This window comes from Protopterus annectens, chromosome 2.part1, assembly GCF_019279795.1.
Source record: "Protopterus annectens isolate FY-2018-M chromosome 2.part1, PAN1.0, whole genome shotgun sequence".
NCBI classification, from domain to species: domain Eukaryota; kingdom Metazoa; phylum Chordata; order Ceratodontiformes; family Protopteridae; genus Protopterus; species Protopterus annectens.
In genome coordinates this window covers 1,410,424,364-1,410,446,949 of record NC_056729.1, presented here as the reverse complement: position 1 = coordinate 1,410,446,949, position 22,586 = coordinate 1,410,424,364, and the positions used below count along the sequence as shown (strand labels likewise).

The 22,586-nt window shown below is 40.1% G+C and overlaps 1 protein-coding gene across 3 annotated transcripts in view; it reads right to left on the bottom strand.

Annotated features, from left to right (window-relative positions):
• The window catches only part of LOC122794469 (DNA polymerase nu-like), a 1,147,210-nt gene that overhangs the window by 292,637 nt on the left and 831,987 nt on the right, over nucleotides 1-22,586 (bottom strand). For all 3 annotated transcript variants that reach the window (XM_044062886.1, XM_044062887.1, XM_044062889.1), the window contains one exon: nucleotides 12,436-12,514. In XM_044062886.1, coding sequence (XP_043918821.1) covers nucleotides 12,436-12,514 — 79 coding nt within the window. The remainder of the gene's footprint in view (nucleotides 1-12,435; nucleotides 12,515-22,586) is intronic.

Below are 22,586 nucleotides of genomic sequence, written 5' to 3'. Positions count from 1 at the left end.
TGGTTGATTGGAGAATGGGTGTGTTTATGTGTAAGTATATGTTTAGTGAATCTAGGGGTGTGTGAGAATGGGGATAGGGTAAGGGAGTGGAGGGAGCCCGAGCGGAGCGAGGGTGAATGGAGCAGACTGAAACCTAAGCACCACAAGTGCCTAAGAAAAACAATCTATTAAGAGAGAGAAGTGAACCATGGGCAAGTGGTTTCCTTGTGGTTTTTTTATTTTATTTTCTTAACACAGTGGCATTCAGCTAAGCAGATACCATGCAGTAACTTTAGTTCAGTCACTACATGCAAGAGGTTACCACAGATAAGTAAGTACTAGCAGCCAGTCAATGGAGTTGGTCAGGAGTGTGCAGTACAGTGTTATAGATGTACTCTAATTTACCTAAATTGAAAATTGTGGGTAGAATTTACCTAAATTGAGAACTGTGGCTAAAATACGCCTTGTAAGTGAGGGGGGACAGCTTAAATTTAATGAGTAGCCTAGCGATTAATGTCCCTGGTGGTATGCATGTCACTTTTTATGCCAGGTAATTTATAGCAGTAAGACAAAGTACAGCAGGATTTTCGTAAAGAAACACAACCTACATTACCTCTTGAATTGCACATGTTACTTTGTTGCAGTTCTTGTTGGCTCTTACACAGTGGAGGTATTCAGTGGATATTTCTCTATAGTGGGCAGGGAGCACAACATAGTTTGTTAGCGGTTATGGAGAAATTACACTTTTGAATTGAGCACGTTACTTTGTTGGAGTTCATGTTGGCTCTTACACTGTGCTGGTATTTAGTGGATATTTATCTACAGTGGGTGGGGAGCCCAACAGAGTGTGTTAGTGACTATGGAGAAGTGGTGAGCACACACACCAAGGGACAAGGGCAGCTCTTGTTAGCTAAGGAGTTTCTGCTATTTCTTTTAATGATGTTATCCTGTAGGCAAGACTACATGGTTTGATTTTTTTTCTACCACCATTTGCCTACTGTGTGACTCTAAGAAAGTGACTTAACCAGACAGGGCTCAGTGGTTTTACCTTAGTGAAAGCGCATTAAAAAGTTTACCTTAGTAAAAGTGCAGTAAAAAGAATTTAACATTAACAGTTCTTTGAATATTGTAGCAGGTCTCTGGGACATCCTTAGGGCTGTCCAATCTAAAGAAGGTCTGTTGTCCAGCACATAACCACACATACACACACACACACACACACACACGATCACGTGCACACACACACACACACACACACACACACACACACACACACACACACACACACACACACACACACACACACACACTCATTCATTTGCAGCCAATGGATAATGGCTTATATTAAGGAAATGAATAATGGCTTAAATTAAGGATTTATTCACAGCTGAGCAGCCATGAAGAATCCTAAATGAGTGACTACATGTTTGGCTCCATCTTGCTCTCACTTCTCTCAATGGCTCATTGTCAAATGCTGTCTCTCATTGGCACGACTACTGAGAAAATAAAACTGCAGCTGACCGTGACATATGGGACCTCCAATTTATATACTTCCTGTTACTGATTCACGCTTAAATCTGATGGTAAAAAAAAAAAGACACTTTTTTAATCTGTACTATTCCAGGGTCTGGTGCATTCAACAGGGCCCCAGTGTGCTCCAATGCAGCTCCAGTCCTGTGGCCATCTTCCACAATATCCTGTTTCACTGTTCAAATATGAATTACTTAAGTTTTAATTAGGGCTTTATCTTTCTCTAGCAGCTTCAGACTATCATGTAACAGCAAAGTCATGCTTGGTTCAGGCAGTTGTCTAAAGACAAATACATGTGGATCCCTTTTAACCTGAGAAACACAAACTGATTATGCCAAGCACTTGCAAAATATACTGGAAGCTACTGCCAGACTGAAGGGAAGGACTGCCCATCTATGCAGTAACTGTTTTCTTAATCTCTTAGGTTAATACTATGCTATCTGCCTTTGTGGGCTATTTTAAGCCTAGCCAAATTTCCCAACTCAAAGGTAAGAATCAAATTCTGTACACTGCACCTGTGAGGTAAACAGCTCAACCATTATGCCAACACCCAATCACTTTCTCTAAGGAATATCATGTTATCAAGTTCTAAGACCTTATTCATGTTTTAGTAACGCAGACATGACCACAATATGCAAGAAACAGATGTCTCCTTCTTTAGTTTCACTTTCAAACTTGTATAGTAGGCTAGATAAATTATTTTTAAATTCAAAATGTACAGGTTAGTTTTCTGACAAGAAAATGTACTTCACACAAGTCCTACTGGAGTACATATAATAACAAAAACTGCAGTTTGTCTTACTATAGGTTCTCTGTATCTTGCAGACAAAGCTAGGGAAGACTGCAGTCTGTTTTACAATACTATATCTGAACTATGAAAGACACAAAAGCAACGAAATAGTTAAAACTTTATCTTCTCTCTCCTGAAACATTAAGGTGTAGAATGTAATTCTTTCATTGTTCTGGTTCTGTGCAAGACACATTGATAGCATTTGAAGCATTCAGTAAATATTTTACAATAAAACACTCTACTTAGAGATAGAGATATTAATGTAATTAATAGTTCCTCACAGAACTCAAATAAACAGGACAAACCTCGACAGTGCTAGTTGTTTGACTTTGGCTTAAATAGATCTGGAAGCATGATGCTGTCTGGGACTTGGTTATGCAAATACAATTGACAGCTATGGTCAGCTCCTTTCAGCAGTAAGTGCAGTTTACTGCATTAGAAAAATTATATCCAATGGCACCTGTTTGGGTGGACATATTATCCAGCCTTGTAGACTTCGACTATGAGAACAAGGCTGAAGACATTTTTTTTCAGGAAGACACAGCCTGAACATAAAAACAAGAAAGATCAAGTGATGTCCAGATAAGTATTTTCTTAAAAAGATGGTGGATGATTAGGCAAGCCTTTCTGAGGAGGCTGCATCATCAAAGACGGTAGAAAAATTCAAGAGTAAATAGGACAGACACAAAGCATTCTTACACTGTTTGCAAGACAAATTAAATATAGTGTTGGTTAAATAGGACTCATGAACCCAAGTTTATCCAATAGTTTGGAAAACAGCAGGCTATAAAAAACAAGTGGTCTTTTTCTGTCATCAAAATGTATTTTTCTGGGGTACTTCAAAGATGGCAGCATACTGATCAACAGCATAACTTCAGCTCTCCCAGTGTGAAATCAGAAACTGAGAAATGGAGTGCCATTGAATTTTTTTTTAATTCAGTTACTTGCTAGTAAATACACTGCCTGGATGCCAGCAAAGAAGAAATTTGGAAAACCCGAAAGCAAATCAAGCAAAAAAAGTGAAGAGAAAACACTATCGGTGAAGGATTCTGCAATTGTTCAGCAAAAAGCAGTTTAAGCTTCAGCTTGGTTCAAGAGATGGCTCCAGTAATTTACAGGAAAAATAAACCAAATGTATTCAGAGGTGATTAAAATAAATGAATCATTGAAGGAATATCTCAGTTCAAACAACAAATGGCTGGAAAAATGGAAGACGCTTTAAATACCCATTCAGATGAACTGATATAACTGCAAAAATCAGTGGCTGCCATGAAAAAAAGCTGGCTGAATATGAGGTTTCTCAAAAAGAATGGTTTAAAAAAGTAGTAGTTCTACGACAGAGAGCACACAGAAAACTTTAGATTTTCTGCTGTGACAGAGAAACTGGAAGGAACAAATTGTATTAATTTTATGAAAGCACAAGTAAACATCTGGATTGGTGTTCCACAGAGAATTTGTTAATTGAAAGGGCACATTGAGTGTGTGCTCCAGACCTGGCCATGAAAAAGCAGTCAAAATCTATATTAGTAAAGATGCAATTGTACCAGCAGAGAAAGGTAATCCTGACAAAAATGTAGTAGAAGGGCAAAGTATTAATTCTAGAGATAGGAGAGTGCTTGTAGAAAATTATTATTCAATGTACACCAGGTAAAAGAGAAACAAATGTATCCCTGCAATCAGGGAATGTTGAGAGGCAGGTGGGAGATTCAAGCTGCTCTATCCAGCTGTCTTCAAAGTGTTTTCTTTCCTGGAGTATCAGTCATTTTTAATGCAGACAGGCTAAGGAGGAAATAAAAAAGTTTAGTCAACAAGCAGAAGGAGACTGTCTGTCATTCTTCTGCCAGTAGGAATCATAGAGAGACTTTGCCAGTGAAACATTTTCCAATGTTCTAAAGGAAAATGCATGAGAGAGAGAGGGAGAGAGAGAGAGAGAGAAGCACAGGAGTTGACTAGAAGAATTAGCAGTACCTTAGACTTGAAACAGAGTTGATGTTGTGAAATAGAGATGAACAGGAAGAAGACCAGCAACTCTGAAATTAGTGAACAAACGGAAGACTATAAAGCATCTTATCCCATTTGTGAAATATGGTTTTGCAAGAAAATGTGGCTGAAAACACTGGACTTTTGTTAACTTTGTTAAACTTGTGGGTGGACCGTAAAGCATATATACCCTGCTATATATCATTAATATTTAAAAGGACACTAAAAGGAGGAAAGCTTTTTTTAAGTAAAACAATTTTTGTTCTTATTAGTATTTGTATAAAACATTTCATGATATAAACTGCATGTTATATACAGAAAACAATTCTGTGCAGTGTGTAGTCAGGGGTATTTTAAATGTTTGTGGGGGTATCTTTTCAATGACTGTTGTATGTGTTAATGATATTAAAGTAAACAAGTATTTTTTCATTTGTAAGACATATAGGTTTTACAGTATAACAAAACAAAAAAGGCTGGACAAAAACAAGTTTAATGTTTGTATGCTGTGATTTTGGGCTGTTGGGGTGGGAGATGGGTGTAAAAGTGCCCTGATATGTAGAATTAGAATATTTTCTCTTTATTTTACAAGGGTGAATGTCTAGACCACTATTTTTGACTTAAGCTGAAAAAAAGAAGTTATGTCTTACCATAACGTTCCATCTGTGTTGTTGATCTTCGTTCATTCATTACTGATGGGTTATCGGTTCTGTCCTCAGAACCGAGCCGGCCTTATATCAAGCTCACATCACCCAATAACGTTTGAGCCAAGATCCTACCCAGAATGCTATGCTCCCTGTTACCTCAGATCGAGTTTGCAAGTTGATAGACAAAAGTAGAGGCTACCTCTGTTCATAACACACCTACCATAAAGGAGTATATGAGATCAACCAGGAACCTCCAGAGGAGGACGGAGGGTGGGGAGTAATGAATGAACGAAGATCAACAACATGGATGAAACATTATGGTAAGACATAAATTCTTTATCTGATGTTGCTAATCTTCGTTCATTCCTTACTGATGGGACAGAGTCCCCAGCTACCTGTATCCCTGGGTGGCCCTCATGGAAGGACATTCCTGAGCACCATGGAGCCAAAAGAAGCTCTACCTCTGGAGGCCATATCCAATTTGTAATGAAGGATAAAAGTATGAAGTTTGGCCCAAGTCGCAGCTGAGCAAATATCATTAAGGGAAGCCCTAGCATGGAAAGCTGCTGAAGTTGCCATAGACCTTGTAGAATGTGCTTTCACTCGGTGAGCCAGGGTGATATTGTTCTTGCTGTAGATAAAAGTAATGCAATTTCTCAACCATGATGCCAATGTAACTTCTGAGACAGCATGACCTAGTCTTGGTCCAGAAAAGGCCAGGAATAGTTGGTTTGATTTACAGTTAGATTTTGTTCTGTCCAGACAGAATTGTATTTGCATATGAACATCCAGGGAGTGCAGGCAATACTCTCCCTTGTTAGAATGATTAGGAAAAAATACTGGAAGGTCAATAGACTGGTAGACAGACCGCTCTGACACCACTTTCAGTAAGAAGGAAGAATTAGTTCTCATTGACACTCTTTCCCTATAGAAAATAAGGGAGGGACGTTTGATGCATAAGGCTTGAAGTTCTGACAAACGTCTGGCCGATGTGATTGCAACCAGAAACAAAGTTTTCCAAGAGAGGTACTATAAATCACATGGAGACACAGGTTCAAAGGGGGGAGCTGTTAGGGCTTGTAGGACCAAGGCCAAATCCCAAGATTGTACTGGTTCTCTAAAGGGAGGTTTTAGGTGAAGAACCCCCTTCAAGAAAGTTTTACAGAGTCTATGTGACATGAGTGAAGAATCCTGAAAACCAATGTGGAAATTTGAAATGGCAGCTAAATGAACACAAATAGTAGAAGCAGATACCCCAGAGTGGAAAAGATCTGATAAGTAATCCAGAACCACCGAAAGTGGGTCTGACAAGGGGTCTAATTGTTTATTCCCTGCCCATAAAGAAAACCTTTTCCATTTACTGAGATAGATTAGTCTGGTGGATGATTTATGAGATGCGATAAGAATATTGTGCACCGAGGACAAGAGATTTTCTTGCCTGGCAATCATTGGAAGTGGAGAAACCAAGCTGTCAGCTTCAGGGTTCTTAGACTGGGGTGGATCAGACCCTGCGGATGGGAGATTAATGCTGAGGATGGATTGAAGATCCATGGTCAATCTAGCAGGTGAGGCCAAAGGAAGGGGAACCAGACTTGTCGAGGCCAATATGGAGTAATGAGTATCACTTTGCTTTTCAACTGCCGTGCTTTCTTCAGAAATTAGGAGATGAGGGGGAGAGGAGGATAAGCATAAACTAGACCCGAGCGCCAAGCGTGGACTAGAGCGTCTCTTGGTGACTGTCCCCGAGGCGGGATCAGGGCAAAATAGTTACTGCACTTGTAGATGGTTGGGGAGGCCAACAGGTCACAGCAAGGCTAGCCCCAGCAGTTAAAAATTTTTGCCGCTATCACAAGGTTGAGGGACCACTCGTGAGGTTGTAGAATGCACCTGCTCAACTTGTCCACTATCAAGTTGGAGCTCCCGGGAATGTGCGTTGCAATTACAAAGCAGTTGGAAGCTATCACCCATTGCCATATTCTCTAACGGATAAGATCTGGTGCCCCCTTGCTTGTTGATGTACCAGACCACTGACATGTTGTCTGACTGGATCGCAACAGTCTCTGAAGGAAGGATGGAATGGAATGCTTGCAATGCTAGTAGCACTGCCCTCAGTTCCAGGACACTGATATGCAAAAGGGCCTCTGTCTCCGACCAGGTGCCTTGGACCGAGTTTCCCTGACATAGCCCTCCCACCCCATCAGGGAGGAGTCTGTGGTCACCGTGGCTTTTGGTTGCTGGGGCTGAAGGGGTGAGACCATTGTTGGGGGTTTCAAGACGTCCACCAGAGCAAATCTTGCTTGCATCTCTGAGTTACACTTATCTGAAAAGACAAAGGGTGTTGCAGAGCGTACCACTGAGTGAGGAGCAACGACTGGAGAAGTCTCATGTGGAATCTGACCAGAAGAACAATGGTGATCGAAGATGCCATTGACCCCAAGAGTTGGAGTATGGACTGAGCAGAAGATTTGTTGTGACATAGCAGTGGCTGAACCTGTTGTCTTAGTCTTTGAAGTCTGTGATCCGGAAGAGATGCTGTGCAATTCCTCATGTCCAACAGTACCCTGATGAATTCCAAAGACTGTACTGGGTTTGTGTTGGACTTCTGCCAGTTTATATTGATTCCCAGGCGTTGTGCTGTGAAAGGAGTGTAGTCTAGGGCTTTTTCCAGTAGGCGCTTGGTGGGAGTGGTGAGGAGCCAGTCATCTAGATATGGAAATGCCTGGAATCCTTGAAGTTGCAGGTGAGCGATGACCACTGCTATGCATTTGGTGAACACTCTGGGGGCTGTAGAGAGACCAAAGGGCAGTGCTCAAAATTGGTAGTGATTGGCTCCTATGTGGAAGCGGAGGTATCTTCTTGAGCACTTGTCCATTTTTATATGGTAATACGCATCTTGAAGATCTACCGAGCACATCCAATTGTCTTCTTCCAGAAGAGGAAGGATAGACTGAACCGTGACCATCCAGAATTTCTCTGTTTTTACAAATTTGTTCAGTGTGGTGAGATCTAGAATTGGTTTCCAGTCCTCTGTCTTTTTTGGCACCAAAAAGAACCCTGAGTAAAACCGGATCCTATTGGTCTGGGGGGACCGTTTGGATGACTCTTTTTGTAGCAGCCTTCAGATTTCATGTGCTGTTGCTTCCCTTTGACTGGGTGGAACATTGGGTAAGTCTCTGGATGAGGTTGGACAGAGATGAATGTGGATGCTATATCCTCTGGATATTATCCATTGTACCCAAGTGTTGGTGGTTATGTTTCGCCAGGCAGTGGGGTACAAGGAAAAATGACCCGCGACTGCTTCCAGAGGTCAGCAGTCGAGTAACACTTCAGGAGCGCTGATAGGGTTGGCCAGAGAAAGAATCTCTGGAACCCCAGTTTCGCAGACCTCCTCTGCCCTGAAAGGGGCATCTTCCATTGGAGTTTCCCCCTTGCCTCTAGGGGGAGAACTCAGCACGTGCGTCATGGAAAGAGCCCTGTGATTTCCTGTGCCACATCTTCCCAGTCCTCTGATTTCTGGAGTAGAATCGTTGAGGAGTGGAGTGTCTGACACCAATGGCAGATAGGGTCTTGCTGTCTTGTTCGTACCTTGCCAGCGTATCTTTAACTTTAGGGCCAAACAAAGAAGCGGCATCAACGGGGGCGTTCATGAAGAAAGCCTTAAAGGAGTCTGCAAAGTCACAAAGGCGCATCCAAGAATGTTGTCTCATGACTATAACTGTACCTGCCACTCTAGCTGCTCCTTCCATTGCGTGTGAAATAAGATGCATGGAAGAATTGGATATGGAGTCTGGGGTCACTATCTAAGAAGCTACATTGTTACGGACCTCATCAGAAACAGCTCCTGCCAAGGTTTCAAAGAGTTGGTTGATAAGATCCCTCTGGAGTCTTGTAAAGTGTGCCAAATAGTTCAAGGACCTTATGGCGAAGGTTGATGAAGCAAACACATGCTTCCCAAGTCTGTCTATAACCCGGGACTCCTTGTTGGGTGGATGGACAGTCTGGCTCTCTTCTGCCAAGTCTTTCTTGGTTGCAGCTGCCACCACCATGGCATCTACTGGAAGACCTTTTGACCAATGGGGATGCTCAGCTGGGGGAGATAAGATCTTGTCAGGCCTCCATGGTATAGCTTCCAGGATGTCAGGAGCCTTCCATGCATGCTGGAAGATGAGCTGGACAAGTTCATTGGCCGACAGGGTAACCCAGGAGGTAGGGGGCCAGGCATGAAAGGCCTGCAGGAATACAGATTCCTCTGAGGAAGGATTAGAGGACTTCCATTCATCCCTCTGTCATAGGATCACAAGGATGTCATCAAAGGACACCTCATCAGAGGATGACCATGGGGACCCTTCCTTGTTATGAAAGTCCGCATCTTTGGTCAAAGACTCCTCAGTGGAGTCCATGTGCTTCCTCTTGCACAAAGCCTTGCGAGGTTCTTCCTCAGTGTGGAGTTCTGAGGAAGACTGCAAAGAGGGGGCCTCCTGAGGGGGAGAAACCTGAGGTCCTTGTGCCAGGTGTCTGGTGGTTGTGGCTTGTGACAATTGCGGCACAGAGGGGGGAGAGGACTCCGACATGGGGGGTTTGCCAGTGGAAGCAAGCATCTTAACCATGACCTGGAAAGCCCGCCCACACAAAGAGGGATGAGAGCCCAGAACCGAGCACGACAACCTCGGAACCGGGGTCACAACCTGCTCTGATGAGCCGACCCCCAGACCAGGAGTCTCAAGAGGGCTGTGGAACATGAGGGAGGGAGGATTCCTAGTGGGTGCCATAGAAAAAATCAGCATGGAACAAGAATGTCCTCCCCCATGGCACAGCCACTAGCTTGAGAAGAGCCCGATGCCCAGTGCACTGAGGGCCACAAGGACAACTTTGGTTCCAAAGTGAGGTCTACTATTGAGGTTGGAGGGAGGGAAGCTGCTGTCGGAGGAACGGGCTTCGATGCTTGCGTGGAAGTTGAAGGAGGAGTGTACGTTGGAGTGTGAGGAGAAATACATTCACCTGAAAGAGGGAACATAGGTTTAGATGGTTGAGAGAGAGACCCCTGACCACAATCAAGTGGTCAACAAGCCACAACACATCTTGTTCAGAGAGGCTTCTGGTCAACCTCACAGAGAAACCTGCAGGTGATTCTGGCCTTTCTAGAAAGGGGCTATATTGGCTACCAACAAACAGATCTGAAGAAGGAGAGTACTTGGTCCTTGCTAGTTCGAGTGGTGCAGAGCCTGGAATCGAGGATGTCTGCACTGAGAATGGTGTTGAGGTAGTCTGCACCAACGAATGCAGAGCCATAGAGGTCGAAGGTGTCTGCACCGAGTGAGTATGGTGCCGTCGAGGAAGGTGTCTGCACTGGTAACAATGACGGTGCCGAAAAGGACTGCACCAAAGAGCATGTCGGTGCTGAAGGTGTCTGCACTGTGGAGGACAGTATCGTCAAACTCGGGGCTGAAGGAAATTGCACCAACAGTGCTGAAGGAAACTGTACCTGCAGAGATGGTGCAGGTAAATGCTGCAATGAAACTGTTGGAGCCATAAGTGTCTGCACTGGGAACTCCGGTGCCGGTGGCAATAAAGAGGACATAGCTGGAGCAAGAATCAACTGGGGCGGTGCCTTGCCTGGAGCCAAAAGGGTCACAGGTGGCAGCACCGGACTAGCAATTTTTACCTTCTTATGAGTCGACTCCTTGCGATCTTCAGAGGGAGATAAAGTGGTTGATCTCGATGAGGAAGAAGAAGGACACCTCTTACATGGTTTAGCAGGAGGGGGTGAGCCCTCCAACCCAGAGAAAGCCTCACAGAAAGGAGTTTTGAGAAGACCTTTCAGGATTAACTTGTTCTTTCTTTCGTTGAGAGTCCTAGTCGAAAAATTTCTACAAATCCCACACGGGGATGTAAGGTGGGAGGCATTCAAGCAATTGATACATAAATCATGGCCATCAGAAAGTGGTAACTTACAGCTGCAATCCTTACACTGTTTGAAACCAACACTACTTTTCTTGTCCGACATAATGATGTGGAGAAGAACGACAGTACCAAGAGTAAAGAAGGTTACCCAGAAGGGTAGGAAAAGAGAGAAAGAAGGGAGTATTACCAACGATGGTAATGAAGAATTACCTCAAAGGTAAGAAAAAGGGTAATAAATGGAAAGTAACTATAGGGAGAGAGTCTGAAAGATATGATAGGGTAGGAGTATAGTAAAGGTAACTGACTGAAAAACTTTTAAAGTACTAACAGTATAGAAACTTTCAAAAAATATTCACTTAGCTGAGAGAGAGTGGCTTGACACGGCTGTACAGCAATGCGGCAAATGAGATCTGAGGTAACAGGGAGCACAGCATTCTGGGTAGGATCTTGGCTCGAGAGTTTTTGGCTGCTATGAGCTTGATATAAGGCTGGCTAGGTTCAGAGGATGGAACCAATAACCCATCAGTAAGGAATGAATGAAGATTAACAACATCAGATCAGCTGTTTTTTAAGCATGTCTCTTCCTTCATCATTTCTTAGATTCTCTATTACTTTTTATTTGTCTGACATCTTTTTCCTCAAGGAAGAGCTCTCCAGCCCTTCTCAAGCAGACTACAGCATTTTGCTTATTGTCTGTACCAGATATCTTATATTCAGTATAAATACTGCCCTCCATCTCCATTGACAATGGCTACACCTATAGGCTGTCATCTACCTGGTCAGATTAAAAACAGATTTATCACATTAAGCTGAATATCACAGATCTGAATATCACAGATCTAAATGTAAAACATCCCTTAAAACATACTCATGCAATATGTTTTCTTTTTTCTAGAATAAAAAAGAAGCTGTTCCCATCTCTTCCATATATTTTAAGGCAAGCCTGATAATCCTCATTGCAACTCTGAGCTGGGTTTTTCTCCCATTATAGTGTAAAAGTAGTACTAGATACACAAGCAAGATTCAAGTTATGGCACTTCTATTATGTTAATCCACCACAAATCCACGTTAAATGAGCAAATCATCTGTCAGTCTTACATAAAATCAAATGAGTACAAACACCAGGAAAGACATTTAGCTGTAAAATCAAATGCATTACTTCTGTTGAAAGGCTGGCTCCATTTTATTTATTTATTTATTTTTAAACATTTGTTTACTGGGAAAGTCCAACTGGGACAGTGCCCATTTTCAGCGAGGGCCCGGGGAGAAACGCTTCAGATGCATGTCTTTGGAATGTGGAAGGAAACTGGAGCACCCAGAGGAAACACACGCAAATGCAGGGAGGACATGCAGACTCTGCACAAAAGGTATCCCAGTCGAGAATTGAACTGGTAAACCTTTTGCTGTGAGGTGACAAAGCTAACTACTGCACCACTGCAATTTCAATGAAAGAGAAGACAATCAGAAAGATAACAATGAAAATGGCCTTAAGAAAATCATTTTTTTATCTGACTAAATAAGACTAACACTTTCTTAAAACAACGGTATATGTACTATATGAATTAACTTCAAAGTGTTATAAATGTCAGGATATGTAATATTCGGACTAACCTGGCTGTTAATGTTGAAGATGTAGCTAGAGAATTAAAAATTTCGATCATAGCCATTTTGCAGATGTCAGCAGCAGATCCTGCAAAGAAAAAGATACATCATCCAGACTGCATGACAGAAGGATGTTACAAGGCAATGTTTTGTGAAAAAATGGTTTTAACTACAATTATTAGTAATTAATGTGGTAAGGATCACAAGCTATATACATCAGTCAATGAAGTACGTACGCACATACAAATAAACCAATTAAAGATCACAACAGGTCTAATTTTGGGCCTCACCATAGGGAAGGATATTTTTTATTACTGTCCTAGTCTGCTGGAATTAGATATCCCCAAATATCAGGAATGAAATTAACTTTTTCAGATTCAAAACTAAGTTAAAGGAGTATGCCTCTTATTCCTATGAATGTAAACATGGGACACTGGCTATGCAACATATCTTCAACTGCTTGTGTCTCAGACCTGTTTCTTGTCTTCATTGCAATATTCATTGGTGAGCCATAACTGTGCCTGCAATAAACAGAATATCATATGATATTTTCTGACTCATATTTGTATTGTATTAGTCATTATGCTAGTTTGGGACAGCTGTTATATGTTACCTGAATTCATATTATTCTGTATGCTAAGGCTTGTATTTTTGTTTTTGCATTGCTATCTTTGCTTCTTGCATGGTTTCTGGCTGATAGGCTGTTTGGATCAGCCCATCATCCCAGTTAACAATATATATCTTACCCTGAGTCTACCCTCCAGTTATTCTTCCACACATTATAGATTCCAATGAATCCCTTGGCTTACTTATATTCCTCTATGTCCTCTGGTAAGCCATTCCAGGAAACATTACCCTTTAAAATTTTATTCCTGTACATTTGACATGAATTTTCTCCTCAAGGTATTACACAATTCCCTCATCTCAGCCAATCATTCATCTTCAGTTATACTTCTCTCACCTACCTTCTGATTATGCAGGGTGTTTTACTGTCCCGTCTTCGAAGGACTATCACTTCAGTATAGCCTTTCCTCATTAAACTTCCTGTATCCCCTTACCATGTTTATGTCTCTCCCTTACAAACTGTCAACCATCTTGATAGCTCTCTTTTCCAGAATGGCCTCTAGAAATGCACGTTATATTCCAGAGTTACATACATGAAGCAGATGATCAGAATCATCTTTTGTATGCACAACCATTACATGTCAATCTTGGAAGAGTATCCATCTTAAAAATAATTGCAAAAGTATAAAAACATAAAAAGGAAGAATCAAGCTACCTGCAGCTTCTGTGTGGTGTGGGAAGCTGTATGCCCAACAGACTACAATTTAAAATATTCTAAGCCCAAGGTTGTACACCATTGGAAGAAAACAGAGAGTCCTTTTCCTGAGGCTGTACAATCTCTGATCTGTAATCAAGAGCAATCATCTGACTTTTAGCCTTTCATCTTCAAACCTATGAACATCATTTTGATATTGACTTTATGCATGGGAACCACTATACCACATGATCACTGGAACAATTCCTTGCATGACAAACTCTATCGTAATAGTTGGACTTGCCATAATTGTCATTTTTTTTAATTAAAGAAATAAGTGAACAATGGGCTCCAGTTGTCAAAAAAGTCTTTGAAAATAAAGCCAAATAAACTAGAAACATGAAGCTGTGGAAATAATTTAATAAAAATGACAAATGCAATAAATCAGACAACTTCATTAAAGAGATCTCAATTCCACAATACGTTTTTAAACAAGTAAGCAACCATTCTCTCAAGAAAGTATGTAACAAATATCTTCTTCAATTTTATTCACATATAAGACTAGTCTAATACAAAATCTTATTACTGAAACAAAACTGTTGCCTGCAAAGAAATGACACAGCTAAAAGGTTTCCAAATGTAACAGCTTATTGGTTATATGTCCAACCTTGCAAGGGCTCACATAAAAAGACACGTGTTTGTTTAGTCATATTGCTGTTTTTAATATTTAATATGTTCAGTAATATGTTTACCCAATCTGTATTTGGTTCTGCTCATGTAAAAAAACATATGAAATACATTCTCCCACAGGTAACACATTAACAGTCCTACAATCACTATGAACTCCACACCAAGTAGCCCAGCTATCTCAAACAACAGATCATGACACTCTTAATGCCAGGGTCTTGGGTTTGAGCCCTATGTCGAGCAAATCCCTGGGGTTGAGGGTTGGCATAATGATTATGGTGTTTACCTCACAGACACAAAACACAGGGTTTGATTCTCACCTTTGAGGGAAATTGGCTAAGCTTAAAATAGTTCACAAGGGCAATTAGTCAAATATTTAACTATGAAGCAATATTTCTTCCAAAGTTTGGATGTGCAAAACAGTTACCTCTTTCAATAATAATAATAATAATAATAATAATAAAGCTACTAGTACAGGTGATCTAACATTTAAAATTCCTTTCTCTTTTTAGGTTAGTTTAATAAAATAAGTGAGAGTGTATCAAGCTACTGTCTGCCTTTCAGTTGGAATATAGTTTGCTGAAACTACTTTCAGCTCCATTGGAGTTTTCTCTTTTCTCTACTGTTATATAACCTTAGAGTAGCTATATATAAGTCTAGGGGATGTTGGGATGTCATGGTGCCCACCACAATCTGCTGCCTCGTCGACACCAACTAGTGCAGGAGACTGCAATTGTATTATTTTTGATGCTCCTGATGCCCAGTAAAATATCTGTCAACATTCTAGTACCCCTTAGGAATAACATAAGTTTGCTCATATATAATACCTCTAAAGGTTGTTGCGTTTTCCTGTAGTAATAGTTTATCTATCATGTAAACAAATCTGTGTGCCTTAGGTCCAATGTAATATAATTCTTAGTTCTGGGGCATCTTCAATGCCTTCCAATGATGATGAAGGCATTAAAGAAACATATTCACAGACACTGACATCTTCAAAGCCATTAATACTGTCATTGCCACTAGCACACTCAGAATCACTACTTTATGAAGTTCTGGGGATACCAGTATTTAGAGTTAATTTTGTTCTTTGAAGAAACAGAATTTGGCATTTTGAATAAACCATTCTTCATTTCCAATCAAACATACAAATTCCACTGAGCGAGAAGAAATTCTTTTCCACAGTTTTCAGATTCATGTGCCTATATGGTTGTTTATATGAATTCCCAAGGTGTAAAAAACTTACCTCTTTATTACCTCAGTGAACAATCCCCCCTGGATTTCTTATTTAGTGGCAGATTACTGAGGTGTTAGAAAACTTTTCTGCCTCTTATAAACAGCTCTTTTCACTGATTAAGTGTCTGAAGACTGCTCTGTAAGGATGTTAGAACTTTGAGAGCAACACATTTCTATCAACCGTATGAACCATCAATGGAAATGTTACTTGCGCATTTGAAGATTATTACAGAGGTAGATTTTAGGCTAGTAGAAAGAGTGAAACATCCCTTAGCTGTCGTTCTAGCAGACCAGTGATCTGCAGTAGAGGAGATTATGCTCTGTCCCGTACATCAAGAAAATGCCAAGCTTGATCCCTAGGAGGTTATATGGGGAGGAAAGAGGTGTGGCAGATGTAAATGGAATACAAATGTCCTTAGGACAGTCTGAAAAAAAAAAGACAGTTCTAGACAAAGAACGATTCTACCTTTATTTCAGATTCCACTTCTTACTTGTAAGTCTCTGCTTCTCAGTGTTGCTGTTCCCTATCTTTACTTGGGGAAGACACCCTTACAATAGTTATGTCTTCCATTTTTGGCAGCCCAAGAGCAGTTAAAGCTTGGATCATTTTCACTTTGTACTTGTACCATTAACACACGACTCAGTGGGAACACCAAATCAGAATTTAGGGAACCTGAAATGTAGCTGTCAGCAAAAGATATGTTGAAGACTGAGATAACTTTGTCAGTTGCATGAAATACAAGGCAACCAGTACTGGTCTCATAAAGTCATTAAATTCCCCGTAATCATGACTGTGACTAAGGGAGGCCAAAGAGATGTTTGGCACTAGAAAAAAAAAAAACGTTAAGGTTCACATTGAGATAGGGAAACAGAATGCATCAACAGAGAAAACAATGAAGACAAATGTCTCAGTGTGTAACTTACATATAGATTTTCACAGAGAATGCTGATGACATGATGATGCTTTTTATGCCTACTTGATGAAGAAAACAGAGTTTTGTGAGGTACACACCAGAACAGTACTTAATGACTCCTATCCTTCTTAATACTTGTATACGTTTGTATTATATAGCCTATCTATGGTAGGCAGCTTTCACTCCATTTTTTTCCTCACAGCAATGTTCACTGCCCTGGAGGCTGCTGGTGCTGGATCTGTCAATTAGGGAAACACATATAGCCCTAAGGAAAGGAAACTGTTCATTTTGAACAGCCAGCACCCCCAACAATTAACTCCTACAGTTCATCTTAAGAATGAAAAAAGTATGAGAATCTTAATACGGACTCAATTGAAATCTAGTAAAAGCAATGTGAAAAGACAGATCAATCTATACCACTCATTCAACTACAAATGGTAAACTTAAAAACTGATGCTGTCAGAGATCACATCAAACACCAGATGCTTTAAGAACTTGCCAAATGGGACTCTGGCAGACAGACATAAACTACTGGTATCTTGTTTAAATCATTAGTTTTAACCACTTTTATTTTATTTGATTAATCATTGACATTTCATTGTTTTTCCTTCTTTCTCTCTTTCCAAATATGTAATCTGCCTTTGTTAGTAGAATGTTGCTGGTTGACTTGCATATTGGAGCAGTAATTAACTGCTGTCCGTATGACTGGTCATGAGCAAGAAAGTGGTCATGTGTGTTTTTCACATTTGTGAAGACACAGAGATGTGTTTTTATGTCAAAATCTGATGTGCATGAATGGCATGGTAGCATGAGATGTGGGTACAGAAACTATCTGCCATATATATAAATTCAATTAGCTTATATGAAAAACCAAAACACAACACCAAAGTAAATGAAAGTTAAGTGTTCTGCCAAAACAAGCCAAAAACTACAAAAAGAACAACAAAATTCAGGAAACGTATTACATTTATTGAGTGCTTTAGTTCTATAAAAGAACTTTATTAGAATGAATCAATGAATAAAAAAACACGTACTTGACAGGTTACTCACTTCTTTGAGGCAGTCACCAAAGCCGTAGATGAGGGTAAGGGGGTTCACACAGCCTATCTTGACCTCGCCAAGGCTTTCAACACCATCCCCCATTCTGGAATTATAGCTAAACTCAATAAACTGGGCATAAATCCCTATGTCACAAGATGGGTTGCCAACTGGCTCACTGACAGAACCCACACTGTAAAAGTTGCAGACTCCAAATCTGACCTCAAACCAGTGACAAGTGGAGTACCACAGGGTTCCGTCCTGGGACCGCTCCTGTTTGGTATCTACTTCTCTGAAGTACAGGCTAACACAGAAGGCCTCTGGCTAATGAAGTTCACAGATGACTGCAAACTAGGAGCCATAGTCAAGTCCTCAAATGATGTGAACATCCTACAGAAGGGCCTCTCTGAGACAGATGCCTGGTGTCAGAGCCATGGCCTCAAGCTCAGTGCAAAAAGTGCAGTGTCATCCCCTTTGGTAAAAACTCTATACCCATGAAATACCACATAGGCAGCAATCTACTTAACAATGAATGCTTGATAAGAGACCTTGGGACCCAGGTGGACAGTAGTCTCTCCTTTGATAGTCACATCGCCACAGTAGTCAGGAAGTCCTTCTACGTGGCACACCTCATCATAAAAGGGTTCTCATCCAGGAAAAAAGAGGTCATCGTTCCCCTCTACTTGACACTCATTAGACCCACTATAGAGTACAACGCCCCTTTTGGAATGTACCTCACAAGACATCTGCAGCAGCTGGAAAGGCCACAGAAGTACCTCACAAAGAGGATTACTGGACTCAAACAAATGCCCTACACTGACTGCCTTAAAAAACTCCAGCTTTACTCCGTAGCATATACTCAGAGGTGATCTCTGCCTAACATATAAAGCTATGTCAAACCCAGAGCTGTTGGACATGCTACACCTAAAGAAATCCCAATACCTCCGAGCTACATGCTCTAGGGACCTAAACCTTGTCACCACAATAAACAGGACATGCTGGAGGGATAGATTCCTAACCCAGAGACTTCCCATACTCTGGAACAGGCTACCCATCTATGTCAAGCAAAGTTCTTCATTAGTACTCTTCAAGAAAAATCTTGATGAATGGATGGGAAATAGGAAATACACCCCGGGGATCACTTCTGTGTCTCTGCTCGACAGTGGCACAGGAAAATAACTTTCTTGGGTGGCGTAAGCCAGGGAACCTTGTTGGCTAGGCTTACATAGGCCCTTGGGCCGATAGCCTAGTACCTACCTATGAACCTATGAACCTATGAATCAGATTTTGTTCTTAAAACAGGTAGCATAGAATTCAGGTATGCCGTTTCATGTTGTGATTTTAAAGTTTTATTCTTTATGCTTGAAAAAGTAGAAAAATGTCCTATTGGAGGGATTGGGAGACACTATAAAACAGATAATTGATTGGCAGGTTCTTTTAAAAGCTGATGTTACACCAGACTTAAAGAACATCTTTCTATAGTACGTATCTTAATAACTAAGTCTGATAGGTTAAATAAGTAACCTAAATAATGCACGTTTTTTTTTTTTTAAATTTGAATGGATGTTTAACAAATGCAGTGCTTGGGTTTATTCATTCTGATTACGTTCATCTATAGAACAAAAGCGCTCAATAAATTTGATACATTAACAGCATTTTGTAGTTCTGTTTGTGATTTCAGAAAGCAAACTATATTGTAACTACATTCTGCAATCCTTCCATGTCACTCCAACATTAATTTCTAACTTCTAATTATGTTCCCCACTTCTCTTGATGTGTGTTAATCACTTTACTATTCAGCACATTGTGTTACTCGGGTTCCTATCAGAAGACCGAAGATGCATTTTGTTGAATGCGTCTTGGTCGAACTTCAAATGTTGAAAGCACAAAATGATGAAGTGGCATATAAGTGAATTCTTTCCCTGGGAAAGAAGTTGCTTGACCACTTCTGTCACTTTGCCGTTTTCAGCACTGTAGTGCGATCTCGGAGTTGCTATATTTAAGTAGGGGGATTTGGGGGGCGAAGCCCCCTACTTTATGTAATGTTTGAATGTGTTTTTTTTTTTTTTTTGGGAACAGCGATTTTTTTCCCTGGGAAAAAAAATCGCTGTTCTGGTAGTTTGATGTGTTGTGAATTTGAACTTTTGAGTTCAATATAACAACGTTCGATCATTTGATCATTCGTTGTTATAATATAGACCCTGTTACTCCTTATCAGTACATGGAGATTTGCTTTTGCTAATAAATAGGCATGCATGCTCCTCATCGTGTCTCATTACATTTATTATTTGGTGTTATACAGGGGCAAAACAAGTATTGCCTTGAATGCATATTGAAAATGGAACAACTATTGCAATGATACATGCACAGTCTTAAACTAAGGATTATGTGCAAGGCGCAAATATGTGGTATAGTTACAACATCAACTTAATCATCTGGCATAATGGTTATGGTGTTTCTCACAGACACAAGTTACAGGTTTTGATTCTCAAGAGGGGTGGATTTGGAATAATGGTTAAGGTCTTCACTTCACAGATTCAAACCCAAGCAAACGTATACACCTACTTCAATACAATCCTTACAAATACAAACAATGGCTACCTCACATGAGTACTTTATGATGATTTTATAAAAGCCTTTGATACCATCAATGACAACCTGTTACTTAAGTCCACAGCATACTCAAGGTCTGGAATATCTATCTTAAGCTGTTTCTGTAGTTACATTAATGTAAATTTACACATATAGCCCTGATAATTTAACATTCTCCAAGGCCAATAAGAGGGGGGAGATAGCCACATAATTGGACATCTCATCTTCTATAAGGTCACGTACCCTGCCTAGCTCTGGGGTAGTTCTCAACTGTTCTGAAACAAGAACTTCAGTAAATCTAGCACCCATTGCAGGAAAAGTGAACACTTGTTCGGACTTAAGCTCAGGTTCATCTTCTGAAGAATCAGATTGACTGGGCTCAGTGTTTGCTAGGAAATCACCCTTATCCTCAACAGATTCCCCGTCATTCTCTGAAACAACAGAAAGTTCTCCAGCCATACCAGCACAAGGGCCATGTGTGCGAACACAACCACCAGAATTAGCTGTCTGCAGAACACTCTTAGCCAAGGAAACCATATCAGCCTTATAAACAGCTATAATCTGAATATCAGCTGTATGATGAAGCTTCTGTTTCTTTTTCTTGCGAACTTCACTACCAGATTAAATATCTGAGGATAGAGTATTATGTCTGGCAAGGGCTCTCTTATCCCAGACTACTCCTGCACCTAAATTGTTTGGTTTTCCCAAACCTGAGCCAGGTACCAGAACAGCCCTGAAGGATTTGTCTAAATCCTGTTCCACACTGGTCGGCAAAGCTACACTAGAGGAAGGCACGTCAAAAGGTAAGTGGTCTGTGGATAGAGCAATAGCCCCCACAGTGTCAGTAACCATACGTTCAGGTAATTTTTTATTTATTTATTTTTTTCTTTTTTAGATGCCACCGAATTTCATGGTGGTTAGGATCCATCAGGACACAGAACAGCAACTGGAATAAATAAACAGACGGTAATGGATAATATATCACAATAAGCACTTAAAGTCTCTAGTAATAAGTATGTCCCTATACAACTAAACTCTGCCAATCTGTGCTATCATCATAAAAAACTGTTTGAAATATGTTCACAATTCTTTTGCAGCTGACAGAAGTTAAAGAATTTCCAGTACACAAAGCCCAAACACCAAAGCAGTCAGTCTGCAAAATCAATGACAAAAGTTAGCTCCACATACTTTAACCATGTTAAACTGCCATAAAATAGCATTTAATGGCAATTTACATTATATTTTCTTGTTAGAGAGAGAGAGAAAGGAAACATTCAAATAACTCCATTTGTGGTAAATTGTGATCTACTGTTAAAAACATACAGAGCAGAGTCATACACTTTATGATTTATTATTTGCTTATATTGTTGAATGAGATTTTATACGTTAAGTCTTTGTTTTCTTTCTTTTCTTCTATATGTTTTCTATTACTGTTTTCTTTCATCTGTTTTTTTTTGTGAAGTTTTATTCTTCACTACGTTTTTTAAATAACTGGTGATCTTTTTTCTTGGTTTTGTATTTTTTAATTCATTTAGCTTTTTGAAGTCTTTCTTCTGAATTTAGTAATTTTGCATTTTTGTTGTTTCGTGTGGTTATTTTGTCTGTATTTTTTTTTCAGTTTTCTTGTTATTTAAGTTCTACAAATAATAGCATTTGTAGAATACCACTCACCATTATGGACTTCACAGTTATGGCAAGCAGTCTTGAATGTCTGAACTACATAAATAAATGAAATAGCAAGAAAAATGAAAGCAAAAAAAAACAGACAAAATATCTTAGAATGTCTATAAAAATCATAAAATTTTAAAAATGATTACAGAATTTTATGATTTTTATAAACAGTCTAATGCTTTTGTGGGATGTTGCTTTTTGTGATGTGGGAGGCTGTGGCCTCCATATGTCTCCTACTTATAGGTACAAAATTCAAGATTACTGTATCTTTGGCTAACATTTATGCCTGTCTTGCAGTGTGTGAGAAACAATCTTTAGCTTGCTTTACTTTGCAAGACTGTTATGATTCACAGATTTCCTTTACTACCTATAACGACCACCATGCACTTTAGGTAGTGAGGTTTGGAGTAGCACATGCCTTAGACCTCTATGTCTACCTTTATCTTTAACGGAGGGTTGCAGGTATATTAATTATGTGTATGCAGTATTTATTACTGAAAGGGTTCAGTAATTAGCAGAGAATATGCATTACATATGAAGTGCCTAGTTAAGATAATAATTGAAACGAAAATTATGTTTATTATGTCATCTGAAAGTAAATATAGATTGCAATGTAACTCGAAAGAAGACATGACCCACAGATTTGCCTAAGAGACAATACAACAAAGTGCAAAGCATTTTCCTCCGTAGACTTGCTCCCATAGTACTTACAAGTCGAGTATTAATAGGTGCCATATTACTAGAACTACAACTTCTTGTCTGTTTTA